Source organism: Ornithorhynchus anatinus, chromosome 6, assembly GCF_004115215.2.
Source record: "Ornithorhynchus anatinus isolate Pmale09 chromosome 6, mOrnAna1.pri.v4, whole genome shotgun sequence".
Classification (NCBI taxonomy): domain Eukaryota; kingdom Metazoa; phylum Chordata; class Mammalia; order Monotremata; family Ornithorhynchidae; genus Ornithorhynchus; species Ornithorhynchus anatinus.
The window spans coordinates 48,343,195-48,367,187 of record NC_041733.1 but is presented as its reverse complement, the minus strand read 5'-3'; the positions used below and the strand labels follow the sequence as shown (position 1 = coordinate 48,367,187).

Below are 23,993 nucleotides of genomic sequence, written 5' to 3'. Positions count from 1 at the left end.
TACCACCGACGGATCGAACCCTCTGGCACCGCGCTAAGCGCCGGGGTGGACGGGACACGGTCGGCTCCGAGCCGCCCCCCCCCCCCCAACCCGGGGGGGGGGGGGGGGTGTCTCGCCGCCCGTCCTCGGCGGGACCCCCCGCTTCCCGCCGTGCCGCTCTCCCCCGGTAGCCCCTCCCCCCGGAGACGGCCGGCGGGGTCTCCCGAGACCCCCGAGGTAACCGAGATGCGCGCGGGCGGCTGCGCCGACCGCTACGTTTATTGCCATTTTTTTGTTTTAATAAAACGGGCTTGTCGGGCGATTCCATCCAGAATAGTCCATACTACAAAAATAAAGATATGATCGGATATAAAACCTGTACATTTTTACATATATTACTCGGGCGTCCTCACGGACGCGTAGACGCGCACATACACGTTATTTACAGGCCCGTAGAGTCCGACGCACAGAGAGTGGCTCGATCCGTGATTCCCGTCCTTTTCCGAGCAGTGGCGAGAAACCGAAAAACGCATCCCCCGCCCGCCCGCGTCCCCCCGCAGGACGTTCGGTTCTCTTTTTCCAATCCGCGCTTGCTTCACGCACACAAGCGCGCCCGCCGCGGTCGTATACATACCGCGGGAGGTCAGCCCCCCTCCGGGCCGCCGGCGCCCGGACCGCCGGCCGCGGCCGCGGGGGAGACGGCGATCGGGGACCGTCCCGGAGGTCAGCGCGGCGCGGCCCGGTCGGCGAACGCGAGCAGGATGGACGACAGGCACTGCAGCTTCTCCTTGATGGGGCCGGGCAGCTTGTCGTTCTCGCCGTACCTGGGGGGCGCGGGGGGCGCGGGCCGGGGGAGGGAGGCCCGGCCCACCGGAGAGTGAGCCCCTGGCCGAGGGGACCCCGAGAGGCCGGGCGCCCCGGACCCGCCCGGTCCCCCCGGACCCACCTGGTGACCCGGCCCCCCGGCGCCGTGTAGACGACGGACGGGACGCCCGCCTGGACCACCATCTGCGACCCGTCGTTGAACTGCACCCACACGGCTCCGCTGGCCAGCTGGGGGGCGGGGGACGGACGGACGGACGGAGAGACGGGGATAGGGAGGGGAGGTGAAGCTTCCGGTCAGGCCGGGCTGGCCCGGCGCCCTCCCCCGGCCCCCCCCACGCACCCACAACGGGGCAGGACTAGGGGACCGGGGAGGAAGGGGGCTTTGGAGAGACGGAGGGAGAGAAAGGGCGGCTGAGTCTGTGTGGGTGGGGAGGTGGGGGAGGGAGAGAGAAGGAAGCCAAGGGGGCCCCGCGCCCGCAGCCCGTGGTCTCGGGGCGGGGCCCCCGGGCCGCCGCCATCCCTCCCCCCGCCCTCCCCCCGGCCACCGACCTGCGACGCCCAGCCGACGTCCCGGACGAACACGGACTTGAGCAGCTGGGCCGAGGGCGGGGGGCCGTCCCCGGCGGCCTCCCGGGAGGAGGAGGCGGGGGCTCCGGCCGACGGGCCCGACCCTCCGTAGGCCGCCGCCTGGGAGGAGGGGCCCCGGACGCTCAGCCCCCGGCGGGAGAGACACCCCCCCCCCGCCGCGCCCCGCCCCGCGCCCCCCGATCCGGCCCCTTCCGGGGACGGATTAGACGTCGTCGCCCTTCGTCGCCTCCCCCAGCCCCCACGAACGCCCACAAACCCCAGAGGGGCCTCGGGCCACCAGCCGGGGAATCCCGAGGGCCATCCCTCACGCGCTTCGCGGGGGTCGGTCCAGCCGGGGCCGGGAGAAGGAGGGTCCGACTCACCGCGGGGCCGCCGCCGCCGCCGCCGGGCCCCTGGCTGAGGGAGGCGACCCCGCCGCCGCCCCCGCCCCCGCCGGCCGAGCACTGGGACGTCCCGCCGGGCGCCGGCGGCGTCTTCGGGGATTCCGACTGGCTGGGTTTCCTGGGTGGTCGTCGGAAGGATGATCGTGTCATTTGCTAAGCGCTTATCGTACGTCAGGCACTGTACTAAGCGTTGGGGGGGGATTCAAGCGGGTGGGGTCGGACCCAATCCCCGGCTCACGTGGGGCTCGCCGTCTCGGCCCCCGTTGGACAGACGAGGGGCCCGAGGCCCCGAGCAGAGAGGTCACCTGCCCCAGGTCGCGCGGCGGACCGGCGGCGGAGTCGGCAGAAGAACCCGTGGCCCCGGCGGGGCCTCCCCCCCGGCTCCGCCCGCCGCCCCCTTTTACCTTCCCACGACGATGGGGAAGAAGGGGACGCCGCAGCCGCTCCTCTTCTCTTGCTCGGAGAGCAGCGACTCGAGGGCCAGGCAGACCCGCCGCCCCTGCGCGAGACAGGCCGGCGTCCCGTCCTCACCCCCCGGCCGTCCCCCCGGCCCCCGCCACCGGCGTCACCGCCCCCCGCGGGCCCGGGTACCTCGTCGGCGTGGTCCATGTAGACGCGGGCTTCCGGGTCGGGACGGGCGGCCTCGCCCTCCCCCCGGAAAACCCGGGATCGCCCCGACGGCTCCGTCACCTGAACGGAGCCTTCCGCCTCGCGGATCTTGGTCCCTGAAGGGGGAGAATTTCACCTCCTGGCTTCTCGCCGGGCTCCCCGCCGCCCTCCGCCCGGCCCCTCTTCCCCCGAATCAGGACAGGTGGGAGAGGGGTCCCCCCGGGCCCGGCCCCGCCTCCCGGCCCCTGGGCGAGGCCGGCCGGGGGGGGGGGGGGGGGGGTGTCCCAGGAAACGCCGCCCCTCGATTCTAATTCTGCACCGGCAGGTCTGCCCCTCTCCTATTCTAGGAGAATGGGGACGGGGACCTCCCCCCCGTAAAACGGGCACTTGACCGACGAGAAAGCAAACCACCCTTCGACCTCGAGAACTGATAATAATAATGATGAAGGTATTGGTTAAATGCTCACTAGGTGCCAAGCACTGTCCTAAGTGCCGGTAATCACGTCGCCCCACGTGGGGCTCACGGTCTCGATCCCCATTTTACAGATGAGGTGACGGGGGCACAGGGAAGTTAAGTGACTTCCGCAGAGGCGGAATTAGAACCCATGACCTCTGACTCCCAGGCCCGTGCTCTTTCCGCTAAACCGCGCTGCTTCTCGGCCCGCGTCGTCCTACCGGCCCTTTCCGCTGAGCTTGAGAGGGGTGGGGGGGCCCAGGTGGGCGGGTGAGGTGGGGCTCCACACCCGTCCCCGCAAGACGGTGGGTGCTCGGGGTGCAGACGGGGCCACCCTCCCCCCAGAACGGGCTCAGCACGGACCGCGGGGGGCGGGACTCACCATCGTAGAACCAGACCTCGAAATCCGGGCGGGGCGCGTTCTCCATGAGGACGCACTTGGCGTGCCGGGTGAACAGGGTGACCTTGGGCGTCTTGGAGCGCACGAGCTGGATGAACCTCGCGGCGTACTCGTACTTCCGCCAGTACCTCTCTGCAACCGTCAGCCGTCGCGCCGGGAACGGCCGTCAGCCCGTTGCCGGGGGGACGGGGAGATCCCCCCGGACGGTCTCCCGCGCCCGACGCCCTCTGTCCCGGCCTGGCGTCGCCGCCCGCGGCGACTTTCCGAGCTCTCCCTTCCCGCCCCTTGCCCGGGTCCCCCCCCGACTCCAGGTCTCCCGGAGACCCCCGCGGCCGACGACGGCCGTCCGAAAGAGGGAAGCGGGCGGGCGGACCCCCGGGGCCTTCCTGGCCAACGGCGGGCGTCCGCGCGTGGACGCCCTCTCCTCCTCCCGAGGAGGACCCGGTTCACGGTTCCCGTCTCACGCTCTGCCCGGACTCGTGACGGAAAAAACCCGCCCTCCACGCGATTTGCAGATCCTCCCGGCAGTCTTCCCCAGGGACGGCTTCCCTCCCCGCCGGGGCCGCGCCGGGTGGCGTTTCCGGGCGTCCCCCTCCCCGGCGGATCCGAGCGGCGCCCGCCGCGCCCCCCCCCCCCCCCCCGGCTCACCTGGCAGCCCGTCGAAGCTGTACTGCGCGAGATCGCCCGGCGCGGGCGGGGGCGGGGGCCGCGGGCCCAGGACGGAGCCTCTCCCGGCGTTGGGTTGGTACACCGTGATCTGGGGGCACACGTCGGGGATGCGAGAGCGGGAGCCCCGTCAGGGCGGTCGCTCGGGACGTTGCCCCGCGCACAGCGAGCGCCCGAAATATACCGGGAACAGACGGCTGGGTGGGCGGATGGGTCGATCCTGGGCTTCGGAGGCTACCGTGCCGGGGCGACCACGACTGGCTCCCGCCGACCTCAACCGGGACCCGACTCTTGGGCCGGGTCGGGAGGGCTCACCCCTGATCCCCGGTCAGTCGGTAAATCGTGTTTACTGAGCGCTTCCTGTGTACTGAGTACTGTCCTAACCACTTGGGAGAGGACGATACAACAATAAACGGACAAGTTCCCTGCCCACAACGAGCTCGCAGTCCAGAGGACCACCACGCCTTCTCCGAGAGATATCTTCGGGGACATTTCCGTCGGTCGTCTACCATTTATCGAGCGCTTACTGTGTGCAGAGCACCGGACTGAGCACTTGGGAGAGGACGACAGAACGATAAACGTTTCAAAGGTTGGTTTTTTCAAGCCCCGTCCCCGGCTGGGACGGGGACCGTGTCCGACCTGATGGTCCTTCCATCTAACCCCAGTGCTTAGCGTTAGCGCCCGCGGTACCCACGGGTGCTCGACGGCCGTCGCGAGGACTGTTCGTCTCCATTATTCTAATCCAGAGAAGAGCCACTTCCGAACCCCACGCGGGACAGAGACCGTGATCTGATCACGCCCCATTCCCCTCGGCGCTTGGCACGGCGTGAGCGCGTCACACGTGCCCTCGTTATTATTCCAAGGGGAGTTGTTCCCTTCACCGTGTCGCTCCGCATCCAGAGAGACGTTTAAGAATGGCGATTATTATACTTCTGACAACGGCGATCTTTGTCGAGGGCTTCTCCCAAGCCCACGTCCCGCCTCCGGCCCGGAACGCCCTCCCTCCTCAAATCCCACCGTGACTCTCCGCCCCCCCCCCCCCCCCCCCGGTTCGAAGCCTTATCGAAGGCCCGTCTCCTCCAAGAGGCCCTCCCCGACTCAGCCCTCCTTTCCTCTCCCCTCACTCCCTTCCGCGTCGGCCCTGACCTGCTCCCTTCGTTCACCCCTCGCCTCTAATCCCACATCACTTGTGTCCATATCTGTAACTGATCTGTTTCTATTCATGCCTGTCTCCCCTTCTAGACCAGAAGCTCAGCGAGAGGGGAGGGAATGTGCCCGTTATACTGTTCTACTGGACTCCCCCAAGCGCTTGGTACAGTGCTCTAGACTACGTAAGTGCTCAATAAATACGACCGACCAACTGACAGTGGGGTAGACGCAGGATAACTCTGCATCAGACACAGTCCCTGTCCTACTTAGACTGTGAGCCCCACGTGGGACCTGATTATCTTTTATCTACCCCAGTGTTCGGGGCACTGCTTGGCACGTACCAAGCGCTTAATAAATCCCACACTATTATTTAATATCCCTACTGTTCAAGTACATTCAGCACGCCCCTCAACACCGTCGTTTCCCGTGATCGGAAAGGCCTGCGTTATTGCCTCTACGTTGAATTCTCATGTATCCATTTCACAATCGGTTGGATTTATCATCATCATCATTACGGTATTTGTCAAGCACTTAGTACGTGCCAGGCATTGTACTAAGCGCTGGGGAAGATCCAAGATCTTCAGGTCCCAACTGGGGCTCACAGCCTAGGTGACGAATCAACCGAATTTCCTGAGCGCGTACCGTGTGCGGAACGCTGTACCGAGTGCTCGGGAGAGGACATCGTAACGATACAACAGGCACATTCGCCGCCCACAGTCGGCTCACAGTCTAGATAGAGACTGTGGGAGGGAAAACGGGTATTAGATCACTAATTAGCAGATGGAGGGAAAGTGAAGCCCAGAGGGGGTGAAGCGACTCCCCCAAGGTCACCCAGCGGACCGGAGGCGGAGGCGGGAGGAGAACCCGGGTCCTCCGACACCCCGGCCCGGCTCGGTCCACCAGCCCCCCTCAGCGCTCCCTGAGCGTTCGTAGGCCGCGACGGAAGAGTGACCTCCCTTCCCACATTACCTTCCTGCCGTCGCTGGACACGCGGAGCACTTCCTTGACGTGTTCTCGGGAGACCTGCTCCTTGAGGAGTTCCACGCACACCTCTTCCGTGTCCAGGATGCTCACCTGATAAGAATCGTGGTATCCGTTAGGCGCTCACTCGGTACCCGGCGCTGTGGTAAGCGCTGGGCTGGATACGGTCAAATCAGGTTGGACACAGTCCCTGTCCCCCTTGGGGCTCACAGTCTTAATCCCCATTTGCAGCATGGCTCTGTGGCAAGAGCCCGGGCTCTGGAGTCAGAGGTCATGGGTTCGAATCCCGGCTCTGCCGCTTGTCAGCCGTGTGACTGTGGGCAAGTCACTTCACTTCTCTGTGCCTCAGCTACCTCATCTGTAAAATGGGGATTAAGACCGTGAGCCCCACGGATTCCCCTGTGTCTACCCCCGCGCTTAGAACAGTGCTCTGCACGTAGTAAGCGCTTAACAAATACCAACATTATTATCAGACACCAGATCGGAAGCTCCTGGCCGGCGGGGAAGACGCGTCTACCGACTCCGTTGAAACGTTCTCTCCCCAGCGCTCAGTACAGTGCTCCGCACGCAGGAGGAGCTCAAATAGCCCGGCTCGGGGTCTCCCACTCCTCACCGGGGCGGGCGTCCGGGGCAACGCCGAACGTGAGGGACCCGACGGGGGGGGGGGGGTGGTGACACCCGGCAGCCCGAGACCCCCGCGGGAGTCGGACAGCCCCGCCCCTGCCCCCCTGCAGCTGAGAAGTGAGGATTTAAACCGGTGGGGGGGACGGGGGCGGGAATCCAGCCGATCCGCTCGGCCGCTGGCAGATGGGGAGGTGGGGCGGGGAAGAGGGCTTGGAGACCGACGGGAGGATTAGAAAGGAGAGACCAAATCCCCTCCCGCCCCGCCCCGCGAAACCCGCAGAGATCCCCAAGGTGGGAAGGAGAGCCGATTCGCCCGCTTGTCTTCAACGGCGGCGGTCTGGGTCACCCCGAGAGCCGCACTTCTTCGTAAGGGGCGTGGGCTGCGCAGCCGGTCTTCAGACCGATAATAGATGTATTTTTGAAATGGCGTTTGTATTTTCTTAAACGGCGTTTGTTAAGCGCTTACTACGTGCCAGGCACCCTATTAAGTGCTGGGGTAGATTGGACAGAGTCCCTGACCCCGACGGGGCTCACCGTCTCAGCCCCCATTTGACAGATGAGGGAACTGAGGCCCAGAGAGGTGAAGCGACGTGCCCGAAGTCGGCCAGCAGACAAGTGGCGGGGCGGGGAGGAGAAGGCAGGTCGCTCTGACTGCCCAGGCCCGGGCTCTACCCACTGGGCCGTGCTGCTTCTCACCTGCGGTCAAGGTGGGGCTTCGCCTGTTGTGGTTCCCCCGATTCGATTACAGTCCCCGATTCGACCGTAAGCCCGTCAAAGGGCGGGGACCGTCTCTATCCGTTGCCGACTTGTTCATTCCAAGCGCTTAGTACAGTGTTCTGCACATAGTAAGCGCTCAATGAATACTACTGAATGAATGAATAAATAAATACTATTGAATGAATGGTTTGGGGCGGGGTGTTGCTAAGGCCGGCCGGGGGGACCGGGCGGCGTTTGTGTGCGGAGGCGAGATGGGCCCAAGGCAAACGGACTCAGCCGGAAGCCTGAATCCAATGCTATTTTCTCTTTCTATGAATAATGACGATCACGATGGTATCTCTTAAGCGCTTACTATGTGCCAGGCACTGTTTTAAGCACTGGGTAGGCACAAAGTTATCAGGTGGTCCCGCCTGGGCCTCACAGTCATAATCTCCATAAAATCAAATCGGGTTGGACGCCGTCCCCGTCCCACGTGGGGCGCGGAGTCTTGATCCTCATTTCACAGACGAGGGAAGTGAGACCCAGAGAAGTGAAGGGATTTGTCCGAGGTCACGCAGCAGACCAGTGGCGGGGCCGGGATTAGAACCCGTGGCCTCCCGTCTCCCGGGTGCGGGCTCTAGCCGCTACGCCACGCTGCTTCTCCGACAACAACAGCCGCACCGCTCGGGCTACGTCCTTCTCCCGTCCTCTCCCCGGCGATTAGTCCAGAGCTCTGTACACGGTAAGCGCTCAATAAACACCGTCGATCGACTGACTATTCTCCAGGCCGAGGGCCGCCCTGTGGGGCGCTGAGAATTTCAAGCCCGAAACGCCCCTTCCCCCCGCCCACCGCCCGCCCCGGGACTCACCACGGCCCTGCGCGTTTTCTGCCTGATGGGTTTGAGGCGGTGGGCGTCCAGCGGGGCCGCGACGCTCCGCAGGGTGCGGCCCTCCGCGGCCGGTCCCGCCCGGCGGTCCCGCCCCGCGGCCCGCGGGTCCCCCTGGCCGGCCGGGGCGTCGGGCCACCCGTCGGCCCCCGGGGCCGGGGGGCGCTGACCCTCTCCGCTGGCGGCGGGGGGCTCCTCTCGCAGGCGTCCGGCTGCAACGGCACGGGGAGACGCTTGGGGATCGCCCCGCGGCGCGGGGGGTGGGGGGCGGGCATGGACGGACCCCGGACCCCCACCCGACGCTCCCGTCGGGCCCGGAGCCCTAAGCCTCCTTTTCGGCCCCGGGGAGCTCCTTCTAAGTATTTAACGAGGCCCCGAGTTTCACCACCCGGTAATTTCACCGGTGCATCGGGGGGGGGGGAGCGGGAAGAGGTGGGTTAGTCCAGTGCTCCGCACGCCGTAAGCGTTCAATCAATACAAACGAATGAATGAGCATCTGCAGGAAAGGTAGAATCATTTCATTTTTCCCAAGACCCGTATCCAGAGACTTCACGTTTCCCAGTTCCAAAAAAGTCGCACTTGGCATTTACTTTACTGTTGTACTGTCCTCTCCCCAGTGCTTAGTACGGTGTTTTACACACACTAAGCACTCGACAAATACGATCGAATGAACGAGTACTCCTTTGAGCGACTACTTCTTTCGATACCAGCGGCGGCCATTTAAATAAATGAATGAGATCACGTCTGGCCCCTAAAAATCTTTGAAGCCCCCGGATCATCTTCCTCAGTGGCATTTATTGAGCACCCACTTGGCAGAGCACCGTCCTGAGCGCTTGGGAGAGTGGAATCCCTCTGCCCCGCCAGCTTGGTGTGGGCCGGGAACACGACTGCCAACTCCGTCGTGTCGTCCTCTCCCGACTGCTCAGTCCAGTGCTCTGCTGAACCGTCCTCTGGACCGTCAGCTCGCTGTTTGCGGGGAACGTGTCCGTTATATTGCTGTCTTATCCTCTCCCAGGTGGTTAACACGGGGCTCCGCGCAGAGTAAGCGCTCCACAGATTCGATCGACTGACCGACGGAGCCCCACCCGACGAGCGCAGGAGAGGGACGCGCTGGGTGGATGAGTTGCTCTCCTGCCGTTCTGTTTTCACCGTACTGAACGTCCCCCTCATTTGGCACATCACCTCGCGCTCCGGTCGTTCGCCGGACGAAACCCATTCGTGTCCCAGGGCCCGTCCCGCACGGTAGGGGGGCGGCGGCCCCCTTTCCGGCGACCTTCTCTCATGGCTCTCTCCCACTCGCGACCCCCACCCCGGCCGCACCCACTCCCCGGGCGGCGGGAGGAACGAGCGGACGTCCTCGGCGGCTCCGGCCGGAGCCACGGGTGACCGCGCCGCCCCCACCGCACCGCAGGGCGAAGCACCAGTCGCCCCGAGGGATGCCGGGAAGGGCAGGAGCCAAGGCCCGGTTGCGAGTCGGGGGAGTGGCTGCCCAGGACCGGTCGCCCTGAGGGATTCCGGGAAGGGCAGACGGCCAAGGCTCCCGGGGGGGACTGGCCGCCCCTTAAGCCGCCGGCTGGCTTCCAGGCTCATTAAACACCGGGCGGGAGGCGTAACGGGATACGTGCCGGTCCCTCCCCGGTCCCGCCTCCCCTTCTGTGCTCCTTAGTTCCCGTCAGCCCGCTTCCTTGGAGTCCCGGGGCCGGCGGCGGCGTTCCCGTCCCCTTCCGCCGAGGCCCCGCCCGGAGGAGGCGCCGGCTAACGGCCCGCCGGGAAGCGGGGGCAGATGGCCCGCCGTATGCCGTGGGCGGGGCGGGGTTTCGGGGCTCCCGGTCCATCCCCTCGGGGTCGGGGAACCCCCGGGCCGCGCCCCGGAGGGCAGACGGGAGCGGGATGGGACTCGGGCCGGGGCCGGCAGCGGTCGGAAAACCCGGTCTTCCGTCCCGGCTCCGCCACCCGCCCGCCGTGTAACCCCGGGCACACGGCTTCGCTTCCTTGGCCCTCGCTTTCCTCACGTACACAACAGGGATTCGATAGCGGTATTCCCCCCTCCTACCTTAGACTGTGAGCCCCACGCGTTCGACCCGACGATACCCTAGTTAGCTGGCGCTTGGCTCGGTCAGACAGCCAGTCGATCGTATTTATTGAGCACCTCCTGGGTGCGGAGCACCGTACTAAGTGCGAGGAGAGGACAATGTAACAACAAAACAGACGCATCCCCCGCCCACGAGGAGCCGACAGTCTACAGTGTAGAGGCACAGCGCTTGGGTGAAGGCTTAAATCGGCCAATTCTTTGGGGAGGGTCTCCTCCCACCCCCGCCGCTCACCTTCAGCTTTCAGGTTCCCAAACCACTGCTGCACCGTCTCCGAGCGGTCCGGCCCGTCCGGGCCGGGCAAGGCCGCCGGCCCGGGGTGGGGTTGTCTGGAGCTAAAAAGAACCAAAGACGAAACCCTATACGATCGCCATAAAGCAGCCCCCCCAAACCCCTACTCCCCTTTGCGCACCCTGGGGCGACGCAGCTGAAGAAAACCCGCTGGAGCGGTCCGTTTCTCAGGTGACCGAGTCGGGAAGCACGGAGTCACCCGGGCGGGTTAAACGTGATGAGGAAACCGAATCTCTCGGGCCCGGGGACGGGGGTGGAAGCCGGGAAGGGGCGGACAACATGGAACCCCAGCCGGGAGCGGGGAGAAAGGGGCCGGCCCGAGGCGGGGAAGCTCAAGGCTCTCGGCGGATCCTGACGTCTCAATCCAATTCGATCGTATCTACTGAGCGCTTACTGTGTGCAGAGCACTGTCGTAAGCGCTTGGGAGAGCACAGTACGGCAATAAACAGGCACATTCCCGGCCCCCCGGGGGCTTACGGTCCAGCGGGGGAGACAGACGCTAATAGAAATAAATGAAATGAGGGATCTGGACCGAAGTGTTACGGGACCGGCGTGGGGGAGGAATCGAGGGAGCGGCGACGCAGAAGGGAGCGGGAGAGGAGGGAAGGGGGGCTCAGTCGCTCCGCTCCGCGCGGGCCGGGGAAGGGCGGGAGCCGCCGGGGCGGCCCGGAGCCCGAGGCTCGGTCGTCGGCCACGTCCCCGGGCCCCGCTTAACCTCCGCCCCCCCACGACCCCGGGGGCCCCGCCATCCGCCCACGCCGGGAACCGCGCCCCAGACCGCCGTCCGGGCTCCGTCCGGGCCGGTGCCGCCGCCCGGGGGTGCGGGGGGATGACCCTCTCACCGTCCTCGGTCTCCCCCGGGCGCCTCTCGGGAGCCGCGGCTCCCGACGTCCAGCTCCCCGAACAGGCTCAGGACGGCCTCGGCGTCGCCGTCCTCGCGGTGGGCGCTGCCGGCCGGGGAGCCCCGCCCGCCCGCCCCGGACAGCTCCTCCAGAGAGCGCCAGCGCTCGGCCGCCCGCGGGCCGGACCCGGGCCGGGCGGGGGCCGACCGGTCGGAAGAGCGGGCCCTCCGCAGGTAGCGCGAGTGCGGTCGCTCCCCCGTCCCGCCCCCGCCCCCGCCCCGCCGGTCGTCGCGGCCGCCGCCGTCCGCGGAGGAGGAGGAGGAGAAGATGCCCGCGGGGCGGACGGTCATCCTGTCCGGGAGGGGCGGGCCCGCCAGGAGGAGCCTCCTCCGGCTCAGCGAGCAGCCGCTGAGGCTGACCCCGGACGAGCCGGCCGCCGCCGTGGTGGAGAGGGTGGCGTGGCCGCTGTCCAGCGAGTCGCCCGCGTCGCCGGCCGGGGGGCCGCCCGCCAGGAAGGGGTGGTCCAGCAGGGCGGCCAGCCCGGGCCGGGCGGCGGGGTCGCGGCGCAGCAGCCGGCCGATCAGGTCCCGCGCCTCGGCCGACAGGGAGGCGGGCAGCCGGTAGTCGGCCAGGACCACCCGGCCCAGCGTGGCGCGCACCGAGTCCGTGTCGAAGGGCGGGCGGCCCACCAGCAGGGTGTACAGCAGGCAGCCCAGGGCCCACACGTCCGCCGCCGGCCCGTGGGCGCTGCGCGTGGCCACCTCGGGCGAGATGTAGTTGGGCGTGCCGCACAGCGTGTAGTGCTTCTCGTGGGGCAGGGCCAGCTGGGTGGCCAGTCCGAAGTCGGCGATCTTGACGTTCATGGTGCCGGTGAGGAGCAGGTTGGACAGGGTGAGGTCGCGGTGCAGGATGCCGTGGGAGTGCAGGTACAGCAGCCCCCGGACGATCTGGTGCATGAAGTGCCGGACTGCGGGCGGGACAACGGGGGTTGCCCGCGGGCTGAGCGGCCGAGGACCGGGGGCCGCGACCGCCCCCCTCCGCCCCCCGACACACAACCCGAACGCGGCAAAACGGGCCGCCTGAAAAAGGCCCGGGTGGTGAGGACCCGCGCCTGGGAGTCCCGGGTGCTGCGTTCTGATCCCGCCTGCCCGCTGGGCGGCCTCGAGTCGCTTCACCTCTCGGGGCCTAGGTCGACCGAGGGGGATCGGATGGCCGGTGTCCCTCCCGACTGGACCCCGAGCCCCGTCGGGGACGGGTCCCGGGCCCGACGGCGTGAGCTTGGGCGCCGCCGCCCGGCACGGAGCGAGCGCCGAACGGCAGCGAGAACTATTGGCTAGCGCCCGGGCGTGGGAGTCAGAAGGACCCAGGTTCTAATCCCGGCACCGCCGCTTGTCGGCCGGGGGACCCTACGTTAAGTCACCTCACTTGTCCGGGCCTCAGTTTCCTCCTCTGTCAAGTGGGGAATGAAACTCTGACCACCATGCGGGACAGGGGCTGTACCTAATGGGACTGGCTTGGATCCACCCCAGCGCTTAACACGGTGCCCGGCACAAAGTAAGCGCTTAAATACCATTTTTTAAAAAAAGCGGCATGGCTGGTATAAGACTCAGAATCCCGATAGCCGCGTCGCTTCTTCCGTTCCGACGAGCTGCCGGGCTTGCCCTGTGACCTCGGGCAAGCCGCTTGTCTCCCCTGGGCCTCATTTCTCCCGTTCCCCCTCCTACTTTGACCGTGGGCGCCGCGCGGGGCAGGGGCCGCGTCCCATGCGATTCACTCGTACCTATTCCGGCGCTTAGAATGGTGTCTGACGCGGAGCGAGCGCCTCACGGAAACCCTACACAAATCGACGGAAGTGTGGGCGTACCTTCTTTCTCCGTAAAAGGTTTCATTCTGTTCTTCAGGTACCTGTTCATCTCTCCGTTGTGACACAGTTCCAGGATCAGGTACACGTAGTTGCTGTCTTCAAAGTAGTTGTAGAGCTGCAACGGGCGCACAAGAGGGACCCGGCCAGTGAGCTGGGCGCCCGCCCGCTCTCCCGAGCGCCCGGTACGGTGCTCGGCACACCGCCGGCGCTCGACAAATAGCGCCGAGGGACGGATGGACCCCGGAATTCCGACTCACCTCCAAGATGGAGGGGTGCTTCAGCTGACAGTGGATCCTCACCTCGTTCTGCACGCGCTGGACCATTTTCGCTTTGTGCATGGCCTTTTTGTCGATCTAAACGGCCCGGACAGGGGGACGGGTTCAGGCCACCGGATTTCGAACGTCGGCCCCAACGCCTCGCCAGAGCCCCGGCTTAGACCAGAAGTGCCCCAGGAGCGGGGGGTCCCGGCTGACTCTCGCCCTCCTACGCTCTCCCGGCGCTTAGCGCAGCGCTTTGCGATCGGTCGATGCTATCTACTGGGCGCTGACTGTGAGCAAGCGCTTGGGAGGGAACCGGAAGACACGTTCCCTGCCCGCCAGAGGCTGGCGGTCTAGAGGAAGGACACATCCTAAAATGCTGAAGACTTTGAATGCTGATAGTCTTAGAAAATCCACTGGGCTGTCCACCTGGCATCTCAATCGTATTTATGGATTACTGAGCTCCTTATCCGTGGCTCGGTGGAGAGAGCCCGGGCTTGGGGGTCAGAAGTCATGGGTTCGGAGCCCGGCTCTGCCACCTGGCAGCTGTGTGACTGTGGGCAAGTCACTTCACTTCTCTGTGCCTCAGTTACCTCATCTGGAAAATGGGGATGAAGACTGTGAGCCTCATGTGGGACAACCTGATGACCCTGTATCTACCCCAGTGCTTAGAACAGTGCTCTGCACATAGTAAGCGCTTAACAAATACCAACGTTATTATTATCTTCCCTCCCAAGCCCTGTCCTCTCCCAGACTTCCCTATCACCGTGGATGGCTGACCATCCTTTCCGTCTCTCGGGCCCGCAACCTCGGTGTCATCCTTGACTCGCCTCTCTCGTTCATCACACACATCCGATCCGTCACCAACACCTGCCGGTCTCACCTTTATAATATCGCCAAGATCCGCCCTTTCCTCTCCACCCAAACGGCTACCTTACCGCTACGGGCTCTCTTAATATCCCGGCTAGACTACTGTGTCGGCCTTCTCTCTGATCTCCCTTCCTCCCGTCTCTCCCCACTCCGGTCTATTCTTCACTCCGCCGCCCGGCTCATCTTCCTGCAGAAACGCTCTGGGCCTGTCACTCCCCTTCTTAAAAACCTCCAGTGGTCGCCTATCGACCTCCACACGAAACAAAAACGTCTCACTCTAGGCTTCGAGGCTGTCCTTCACCTCGCCCCCTCCTACCTCTTCTCCCTTCTCTCTTTCTACCGCCCACCGCGCACGCTCCGCTCCTCTGCCGCCCACCTCCTCACCGTCCCCCGTTCTCGCCCGTCCCGCCGTCGACCCCCGGGCCACGTCCTCCCGCTGTCCCGGAATGCCCTCCCTCCTCACCTCTGCCAAACTAACTCTCTTCCCCTCTTCCAAGCCCTGAGAGCTCACCTCCTCCAAGAGGCCTGCCCAGACTGAACTTCCCCTTTTCCCTCTGCTGCCCCTCTTCCGCCTCTTCACCTCCCCTCAGCTAAGCCCCCTTTCCCCCCCTTTCCCTCTGCTCCTTCCCCTCTCCCTTCCCCTCGGCACTGTGCTCGCCTGCTCATTTGTATATATTTTCATTACCCTATTTATTTTGTTAATGAGATGTACATCTCCTCGATTCTATTTATTGCTATTGTTTTTGTCCGTCTGTCTCCCCCGATTAGACTGTGAGGCCGTCAGTGGGCAGGGACTGTCTCTATCTGTTGCTGACTTGTACATTCCAAGTGCTTAGTACAGTGCTCTGCACATAGTAAGCACTCAATAAATACTATTGAATGAATGAATGAATGAATATTAAGCGCTTCCTGCGTGCAGAGCGCTGGACTAAGTGCTCGGTATAGGACAACAGAAGGGACTGGGTGGACCTGTTCCCTGTCCACAGCGAGTTCACAGTCTAGAGGGGGATATATCTAGAGGCACACATCGGGGGGGGAATGTGGTTAACTCTGGTGTTTTCTACACTTCCAAGCGCTTAGTACAGTACTCTGCACACGGTGAGTGCCTAATAAATGCCACTGATAGACTGATCGGGACAATCAGGCTCTGCCAATTTGTCTTTTGAATGACCTTGAGCAAGTCTCTTCACTTCTCTCTACTTCACTTGTACAGTGGGGATTAAGGCGGAGCCCTCGGTGGGACAGAGACTGTGTCCAGCCCGGTGACCTCGTTTCTACCCTGGCGCTTACTACGGCGACTGGCGCACAGTAAGCGTTTAATAAATATCAGTTAAAAAAAAAAATCGAGGACTCAAAATTGAGGACCTAGGAGGCCAAAAAATTAGTTGAGTATGCCCCCTAAGAATAATGACGGTATTTGTTAATCATAATGATGGTATGTGTTAAGCGCTTACTACGTGCCAAGCACTGGTCTTGGCACGTAAGAAGTCAACAGCCCAGTTCTTTTCAAGAAAGGGAAAGCAAACGTCCCTAGAATGAGTAGAGACGACCCCCAGAATGACAGAAGGAGCTACCGAGCGTAGGTCGGCGTTAGAGGGGCAAAGCGTGCAGGCTGGTCCCCTCCGACCTCACCTCGCCTCTCCCCTACTCCAGCCCATCCCGCACACTTTGCTCCTCTAACGCCAACCTCCTCGCTGTCCTTCCATCTCGTCTTTCTCGACGCCGACCCCTCGCCCTCGTCCCGCCGCGTCCCGGAACGTCCTCCCTCCTCAAATCCCACAGATGATGAATCTCCCCACCCCTTTCAAAGGTATCTCCCCATCTCCTCCAAGAGGCCTTCCCCCTGACTGCGCTCTCCTTTCCTCTTCTCCCGCTCTCTTAATAATAATAATAATAATTTTGGTATTTGTTAAGCGCTTACTATGTGCCGAGCACTGTTCTAAGCGCTGGAGTAGATACAGGGTCATCGGGTTGTCCCACGTGAGGCTCACAGTTAATCCCCATTTGACAGATGAGGTAACTGAGGCCCAGAGAATAATAATAATAATGTTGGTATTTGTTAAGCGCTTACTATGTGCAGAGCACTGTTCTAAGCGCTGGGGTAGACACAGGGGAGTCAGGTTGTCCCACGTGGGGCTCACAGTCTTAATCCCCATTTTACACATGAGGTAACTGAGGCACAGAGAAGTTAAGTGACTTGCCCACAGTCACACAGCTGACAAGTGGCAGAGCTGGGATTCGAACTCATGACCCCTGACTCCAAAGCCCATGCTCTTTCCACTGAGCCACGCTGCTTCTCCCTGAGCCACGTAAGTGAAGTGACTTGCCCCCGGTCACACAGCTACGAGTGGCAGAGCTGGGATTCGAACTCATGACCTCTGACTCCCAAGTCGGTACTCTTTCCACTGAGCCAGGCTGCTTCTCTTCTGTGTCCTCCTGATTGGCCCCCTGTATTCACCACCACCCCCTGTCCCACAGCGCACAAGGTCATAAGTTTTTAATTTTTATTAAGGTCTATATTAATGTCCACCTCTCTCTCTAGACTGTGAGATCCTTCCCGTCTCTCAGGCCCGCAATCTCGGTGTCATCCTTGACGCGTCTCTCTCGTTCACCCACACATCCTATCCTACACCGAGACCTGCCGGTTTCACCTCTACGATATCGCCAAGAACCGCCCTCTCCTCTCCACCCAGACGGCTACCTTACCGCTACGGGCTCTCGTTATATCCCGGCTAGACTACCGGGTCGGCCTTCTCTCCGACCTCCCTTCCTCCTCTCTCGCCCCGCTCCGGTCTATTCTTCACTCCGCCGCCCGGCTCATCTTCCCGCAGAGACGATCTGGGCCTGTCACTCCCCTTCTTAAACGACTCCGGTGGTCGCCTGTCGACCTCCGCTCCAAACAGAAACTCCTCACTCTAGGCTTCGAGGCTCTCCGTCACCTCGCCCCTTCCTACCTCTCCTCCCTTCTCTCTTGCTACCGCCCACCCCGCACGCTCCGCTCCTCCGCCGCCCACCTCCTCGCCGTCCCTCGGTCTCGCCCGTCCCGCCGTCGACCTCCCGGGCCGCGTCCTCCCGCGGTCCCGGAACGCCCTCCCTCCTCGCCTCCGCCAAACTGTGTCCGACCTGATTAATTTGCACCCGCCCCAGTGCTGACAATGGTGTTTGGTATATATTAAGTGCCTAACAAACACCTTAAAAAAAAACTGAGCACAGTGCTCTGTCCACGGCAAGCGCTCGATGATTTCGTTCATTCAATCGATCGTATTCATTCATTCATTCTCTTCCCCTCTTCAAAACCCTACTTAAAACTCACCTCCTCCGAGAGGCCTTCCCAGACTGAGCTCCCCTTCTCCCTCTACTTCCTCTACCACGCCCCCTCACCTCTCCGCAGCTAAACCCTCTTTTCCCCCTTTCCCTCCGCTCCTCCACCTCTCCCTTCCCATCCCCTCGGCACCGTACTCGTCCGCTCGACTGTATCTATTTCCATCACCCTATTTATTCTGTTAATGAAACGTACATCGCCTCGATTCTATTTAGTCACCATCGGTTTTTACGAGATGTTCTTCCCCTCGACTCTATCTATCGCCGTCGTTCTCGTCCGTCCGTCTCCCCCGATCGGACCGTGAGCCCGTCAAACGGCGGGGACCGTCTCTATCTGTTGCCGACTTGTTCGTCCCGAGCGCTTAGTACGGTGCTCTGCACATAGTAAGCGCTCAATAAATACTATTGAATGAATGAATGAGATCACTGGGGGGCAGGGAATGTGCCTACCAATTCTGTTGTGCTGTACTCTCTCAAGCGCTTAGTACAGTGCTCTGCCCCAGTGGGAGCTCAATAAATACCCGTGACTGGCACATTAAACTACTGTGGCCCAGTGGAGAGAGTCTGGGCCCGGGAGTCAAAAGGACATGGGTTCTAATCCCAGCTCCGCGACCTCGGGCAAATCACTTAACCTCTCTGGACCTCAAAGGTGGAAACCCACACTCCCTCCTAGCCCGCGAGCCTCAGGAGGGACAGGGACTGTGTCCGACCTGATTAATTTGCACCCGCCCCAGTGCTGACAATGGTGTTTGGTATATATTAAGTGCTTAACAAACACCTTAAAAAAAAACTGAGCACAGTGCTCTGTCCACGGCAAGCGCTCGATGATTTCGTTCATTCAGTCGATCGTATTCACTGAGCACCGATGGTGTGCGGAGCACTGTATTAAGCGCTTGGGAGACGACAATGCAGCAATAAACGGACACATTCCCCGCCACGGTGAGCTCCCGGTATCACGGACTGACCGTTCTGCACATGCAAAGGAATTTAGGGCCTCATACACCGACACTCTAGGACACCCAGATGAATGGCACGAGAATGCCCGCGGGACCGGCCTGGAGGTAGGCTGACCTCCACCCCTCCTCCCCACCCCGCAGCCGTGAAGCCAGGCTAGAGCGGTATCGCCCCCGTCGCCACTATCAGTCAGTCGGTGCTATTTACTGAGCACTTACTGAGTGCAGAGCACTGGACTAAGCGCTTGGGAGAGGGGCAGTAGGACCATAAACAGACGCATTCCCTGCCCACCACGAGCTGACAGTCTCGAGGGGCAGATGGGCATTAAAATAAATAATTCAATCGATAAATGCCATTTGAGGTGGGCAGTGTGGGCCTGGCCGGACACAAGATGAGTGAGAGGGTCCTCACCCCGGGGAGAGCCGGGACAGCCTTTGACTCCGGCTCCGGACGGACCTCCCGCTTCTGTGGGGGGGGGGGTCTCCGCCCGCGACCCCCTTTGTGCGGGGGCGCAGGGAGCCCACGGTGGGGGCGGAGGGGGTGGTCCGGCTTACCATTTTGATGGCCACCTCCAGGCCGGTATGAATGGACTTGGCTCGGTAGACGCCGGCGAAGGAGCCCTTCCCGAGCAGGTTCCCCACCTTAAAGTCCTTGGGGAGGAGAGAGGAGAGGGGAGACCGTGAGGGCTGGTGGGGGGAGTTGCGGGGGGGGGGGGGCGGGGGGACGGGATGGGTGGACAGGGGGATGGAGGGGCAATCAGACGGGGGCCAGTGGTGGTGCAAGGGGAGGCACAGGGCACCTGAGGGTGGCAGGGCCGGGGGTTGGGGGAGCACAGGCTCGGGGAGAAGAGGGGGTCGTGGAGGGAGGGAAGGGGTGCAGGGAGTGAGGGAGATGGGCAGAGGATGGAGGGCTTGGGGAGAGAAGGGGTGCAGGGAGTGGGGGAGATGGGCGGAGGGTGGGGGGTGGGCGAGAGAAGGGGTGCAGGGAGTGGGGGAGATGGGCGGAGGGTGGGGTGCTCGGGGAGAGAAGGGGTGCAGGGAGTGGGGGAGATGGGAGTGGGGGAGATGGGAGTGGGGGAGATGGGTGGAGGATGGGGGGCTTGGGGAGGAGAGGGAGTCGTGGGGGAGAGAAGGGGGGAAGGGAGTGGGGGAGATGGGTGAAGGATGGGGGACTCGGGGAGAGAAGGGGAGCGGGGAGTGGGGGAGATGGGCGGAGGATGGGGGCTCGGGGAGAGCAAGGCAGGAGTGGGAAAGGGGTGCCGGGGAAGGGCCGGGCTGCACCAGGGTTCGGGGTGGTTCGGGGTTCGGGGGGGCGCACTTGGATGCGTTGTGGTGAGCGGGGGCGGGGCGCGGGGCGGGCCCCGGGCAGGGGGTTGGGGGCGCGGGGGCCCCGCATCCTCAGCCCACGGTGCTCCGCCGATGCCGGGCCGGACCCGGAGCAGGAGCTGGAGCAGGAGCAGGGGCAGGAGCAGAGGCAGGGACAGGGGCAGGGGCAGGAGCAGGGGCAGGAGCAGGAGCAGGGGTTGAGTGCGGGGCTGAGCTTGGGGACGCCGCTCCCTCCCCGGGGAAACCGCGGAAACCAGGGAAACACACACGCCATCACACACCATACACACACACACACACACACACACACACAGCGGGATGGAGAGGCGGGAGCCAGGGCGGGAGGCACGGACACACGGACACACGGACACACAGACACACAGGCGGGGAGGCGGGGCGGGGGGGGAGGCGGAGAGACGGGGCCACAGGAAGAAAGGAGGCGACAGGGTGGGGTGACGGGAGGGAGGGAGCGAGGCAGGGGAAGGGTAAGATAATAACGTTGGTATTTGTTAAGCGCTTACTAGGTGCAGAGCACTGTTCTAAGCGCTGGGGTAGATACAGGGTCTCCAGGTCGTCCCACTTGAGGCTCACAGTTAATCCCCCATTTTCCAGATGAGGTCACTGAGGCACCGAGAAGTGAAGTGACTCGCCCACGGTCGCACAGCTGATGAGAGGCAGAGCGGGGATTCGAACCCATGACCTCTGGCTCCCAAGCCCGGGCTCTTTCCACTGAGGAGAGGCGGCGTGACAGGGGCGGGGGAAGGGAGAGATGGGGGTGACGGGAAGAAGGACGAGGCCGGTGACGGGAGGGAGGGAAAGAGAAAGCCAGGAGGGGGTGACAGAGGTCGGGGGGCGGGGGGAAATGGGGGGGGGACAGGAGGGAAGGGGGGAGGGGGACGGGGAGACGGAGACGGGGTGACAGGAGGGGGGGAGGAGGAGGAGGTGACAGGAGGGAGGGAGGCAGAGATGGGGCGACGGGAGGGGGGGGGAGGGAGGGGGACAGAGGGACAAGCGCTGAGTCCAGGCTCTGCACCCAGGAAGCGCTCAGCAGATTCCTTCATTCAATCGTATTTACTGAGCGCCTACTATGTGCAGAGCACCGGACTGAGCGCTCGCAATGGACAATTGGGCGACAGCCAGAGACCGTCCCTGCCCGGTGACGGGCTCACGGGCTCATAATATAATGTTGGTATTTGTTAAGCGCTTACTAGGTGCAGAGCACTGTTCTAAGCGCTGGGGTAAACACAGGGGAATCAGGTTGGGGGAGACGGCCGACCTAAACAATAGCAGTAAATAGTAAATGCGGTTGAATGGATGAATCAATGAAGGAATGAATAACTGAATGAATGAATGAATGAAGAAATGAAGAAATAAATGAATGAGAGACTGAATGAATCAATCAATGAATGAGTGAATGAATAAATAAATGAACGAATAAACGAATGAATGAAAAAATAAGTGAATGAATGAATGAAAAAATAAATGAATGACTAAGTGAATGAATAAACGAATGAAAAATAAATGAGCGAATGAATGAATGAATTAAAAAGAATGAATAAATGAATGAACGAATGAAAAATGAATGAATAAAAAAGAATGAATAAATGAATGAACGAGTGAAAAATAAATGAGCGAATGAATGAATGAAAAAATAAATGAATGAATAAATGAATGAACGAATGAAAAATAAATGAGCGAATGAATGGATGAACGAATGAAAAATAAATGGGCGAATGAATGAATAAATAAACGAATGAATAAATGAATAAATAAATGACTGACTGACTAGGAATGGGGGATCTGAGAGGAGAGGGGGTGAGGGCCGGGACTGAGGGGGCTGAGGGGGCTGAGGGGGAGGGGTTGCGTTGCGGGCGCGTGGGGCCGAGGCCCGGCAGTGGGGGGCGGGGGGGGGTCGCGAGGGAGGGAGGGAGGGCGCGAGGGAGGGCGGCCTCACCTCGATGTTGTCGCCCATGTAGGTGGCCATGTCGGGGCGGGGGCGGGGGCGGGCCGGGCGCCCATCAGGCCGGGCTGACGCTCCGCCGGGGGGCGAGGACGGCGAGGAGCGGCTCCCTCCGGCGGGAGCGGGGTCGGGACCGGGGCCGCAGTCGGCGTCGGGGTCGGGGCCGGGGCCGGGGCCGGCCGCTCCCCGACTCCATTTTGAAAAATCCCGCCCAACGGGCCTGCCCGTGACGTCACGCGGCCGGACGCGCGCGCGCGCGCGAGAGAGAGAGAGACAGAGCGCGCTCCGGGGCCGCCCGTCCCCGGCGGCTGCGCATGCGCGCCGGCCCCCAGTCATTCATCCATCCATCCATTCATCACTCATTCAATAGTAAAGATAATAACGTTGGTGTTGGTTAAGCCCTTAGCCTGTGCAGAGCGCTGTTCTAAGCGCTGGGGGAGATGCAGGGGGATGAGGTGGTCCCGCGTGAGGCTCCCAGTCTTCATCCCCATTTTCCAGATCAGGGAACTGAGGCACAGAGAAGTGACTGGCCCACAGTCACCCAGCTGACAAGTGGCAGAGTGGGGATTCGAACCCATGACCTCGGACTCCCTATTTATTGAGCCCTTAGGATGTGCACAGCACCGGACTAGGCGCTTGGAATGGACAATTGGGCAACAGATAGAGACCGTCCCTGCCCGACGACGGGCTCACGGTCTAATCGGGGAGACGGAGGGACAAAAACGAGACAACTTCGTCACGATAAAACATGATCATGACTCGCTCTGCGGGTGGGGGGGGTCTCCACTCATTCATTCATTCGATCGTACTGATTGAGCGCTTACCACGCGCACAGCCCTGGACTAAGCGCTGGGGGGGATAAGGGTCATCAGGGTATCCACGTGGGGCTCAGTCTTCCTCCCCATTCTACAGCTGAGGGAACTGAGGCACAGACAAGTCAAGTGACTTGCCCAAATTCACACAGCTGACGGGCGGCGGAGCCGGAATTAATAATAATAATGTTGGTGTTTCTTAAGCGGTTACTGTGTGCAGAGCACTGTTCTAAGCACTGGGGGGAGATACAGGGTCATCAGGTTGTCCCACGTGAGGCTCACAGTTAATCCCCATCTTACAGATGAGGTCACTGAGGCACAGAGAAGTTAGGTGACTCACCCACGGTCACACAGCTGACAGGTGGCAGAGCCGGAATTCGAACCCCTGACTTCTGACCCCCAAGCCCGGGCTCTTTCCTCTGAGCCACGCCACCTCTTGGGGCCTAATCCCGGCTCGCCATGTGTCTGCTGGGTGACCTTGGGGAAGTCGCTTCACCTCTCTGGGCCTCAGTTCCCTCATCTGGAAAGTGGGGATGGAGATGATGAGACCCACGTGGGATAGGGCCTGTGTCCGACCCGACCTGCTTAGATCCACCCCAGCGCTTAGTGCAGCGTCTGGCACACGGTAAACACGTAGCCAATCACATAACTATGATTACTGAGGGCATTTACCGCTTACCTCGGGGCAAGCCCTACGGGCGGACCCCGCAGACCTCCATCACCCCCCTCACCCCACCTTCTCCCGGAAATATCATCCAACGTCGGCTTCACTGACGCCGTCCTCTCCCGGTTCTCCTCCCGTCTCTCTGGCCGCTCATCCTCAGCCTCCTTCGTGGGCTCCTCCTCTGCCTCCCCCCCTCGGAACCGTGGGGGTCCCTCAAGGCTTCCGTTCTGGGTCCCCTTCTGGTCTCCGTGGACACCCGCTCTTTGGAGAACTCATTCGCTCCCACGGCTTCGACTACCACCTCCACGTCCTCTCCCCATCGCTCGGCCCAGTGCTCTGCACGCAGCTGACGTTTCAGCTCCGTGTGGGCAGGGATCGTGTCTACTAACTCTCCTGTCCTCTCCCGAGCGCTCGGTACAGCGCCCTGCCCGCGGGGATCGCTCCCTAGACCCCCTCGATGGCCCGACGGTGGAGAGCTGAGTCCCTCCGAGCCCACACCAAA

General features: G+C 62.6%; 1 protein-coding gene across 1 annotated transcript; it reads right to left on the bottom strand.

Moving 5' to 3' along the window:
* Positions 1-252: 252 nt before the first annotated feature.
* PLK4 (polo like kinase 4) lies at positions 253-22,157 on the bottom strand. The gene is made up of 16 exons (XM_029067240.2): positions 22,010-22,157; positions 19,285-19,380; positions 13,586-13,681; positions 13,329-13,443; positions 11,465-12,431; positions 10,566-10,666; positions 8,224-8,453; positions 6,023-6,127; positions 3,887-3,995; positions 3,221-3,370; positions 2,367-2,500; positions 2,180-2,274; positions 1,755-1,893; positions 1,354-1,491; positions 926-1,032; positions 253-803 (listed from the first exon to the last, which is right to left on the bottom strand). The coding sequence occupies exons 1-16, from the start codon at positions 22,037-22,039 to the stop codon at positions 704-706; spliced, it is 2,712 nt and encodes a 903-aa protein (XP_028923073.1). The 5' UTR covers positions 22,040-22,157; the 3' UTR covers positions 253-703.
* Between the last annotated feature and the right edge of the window lie 1,836 nt (positions 22,158-23,993).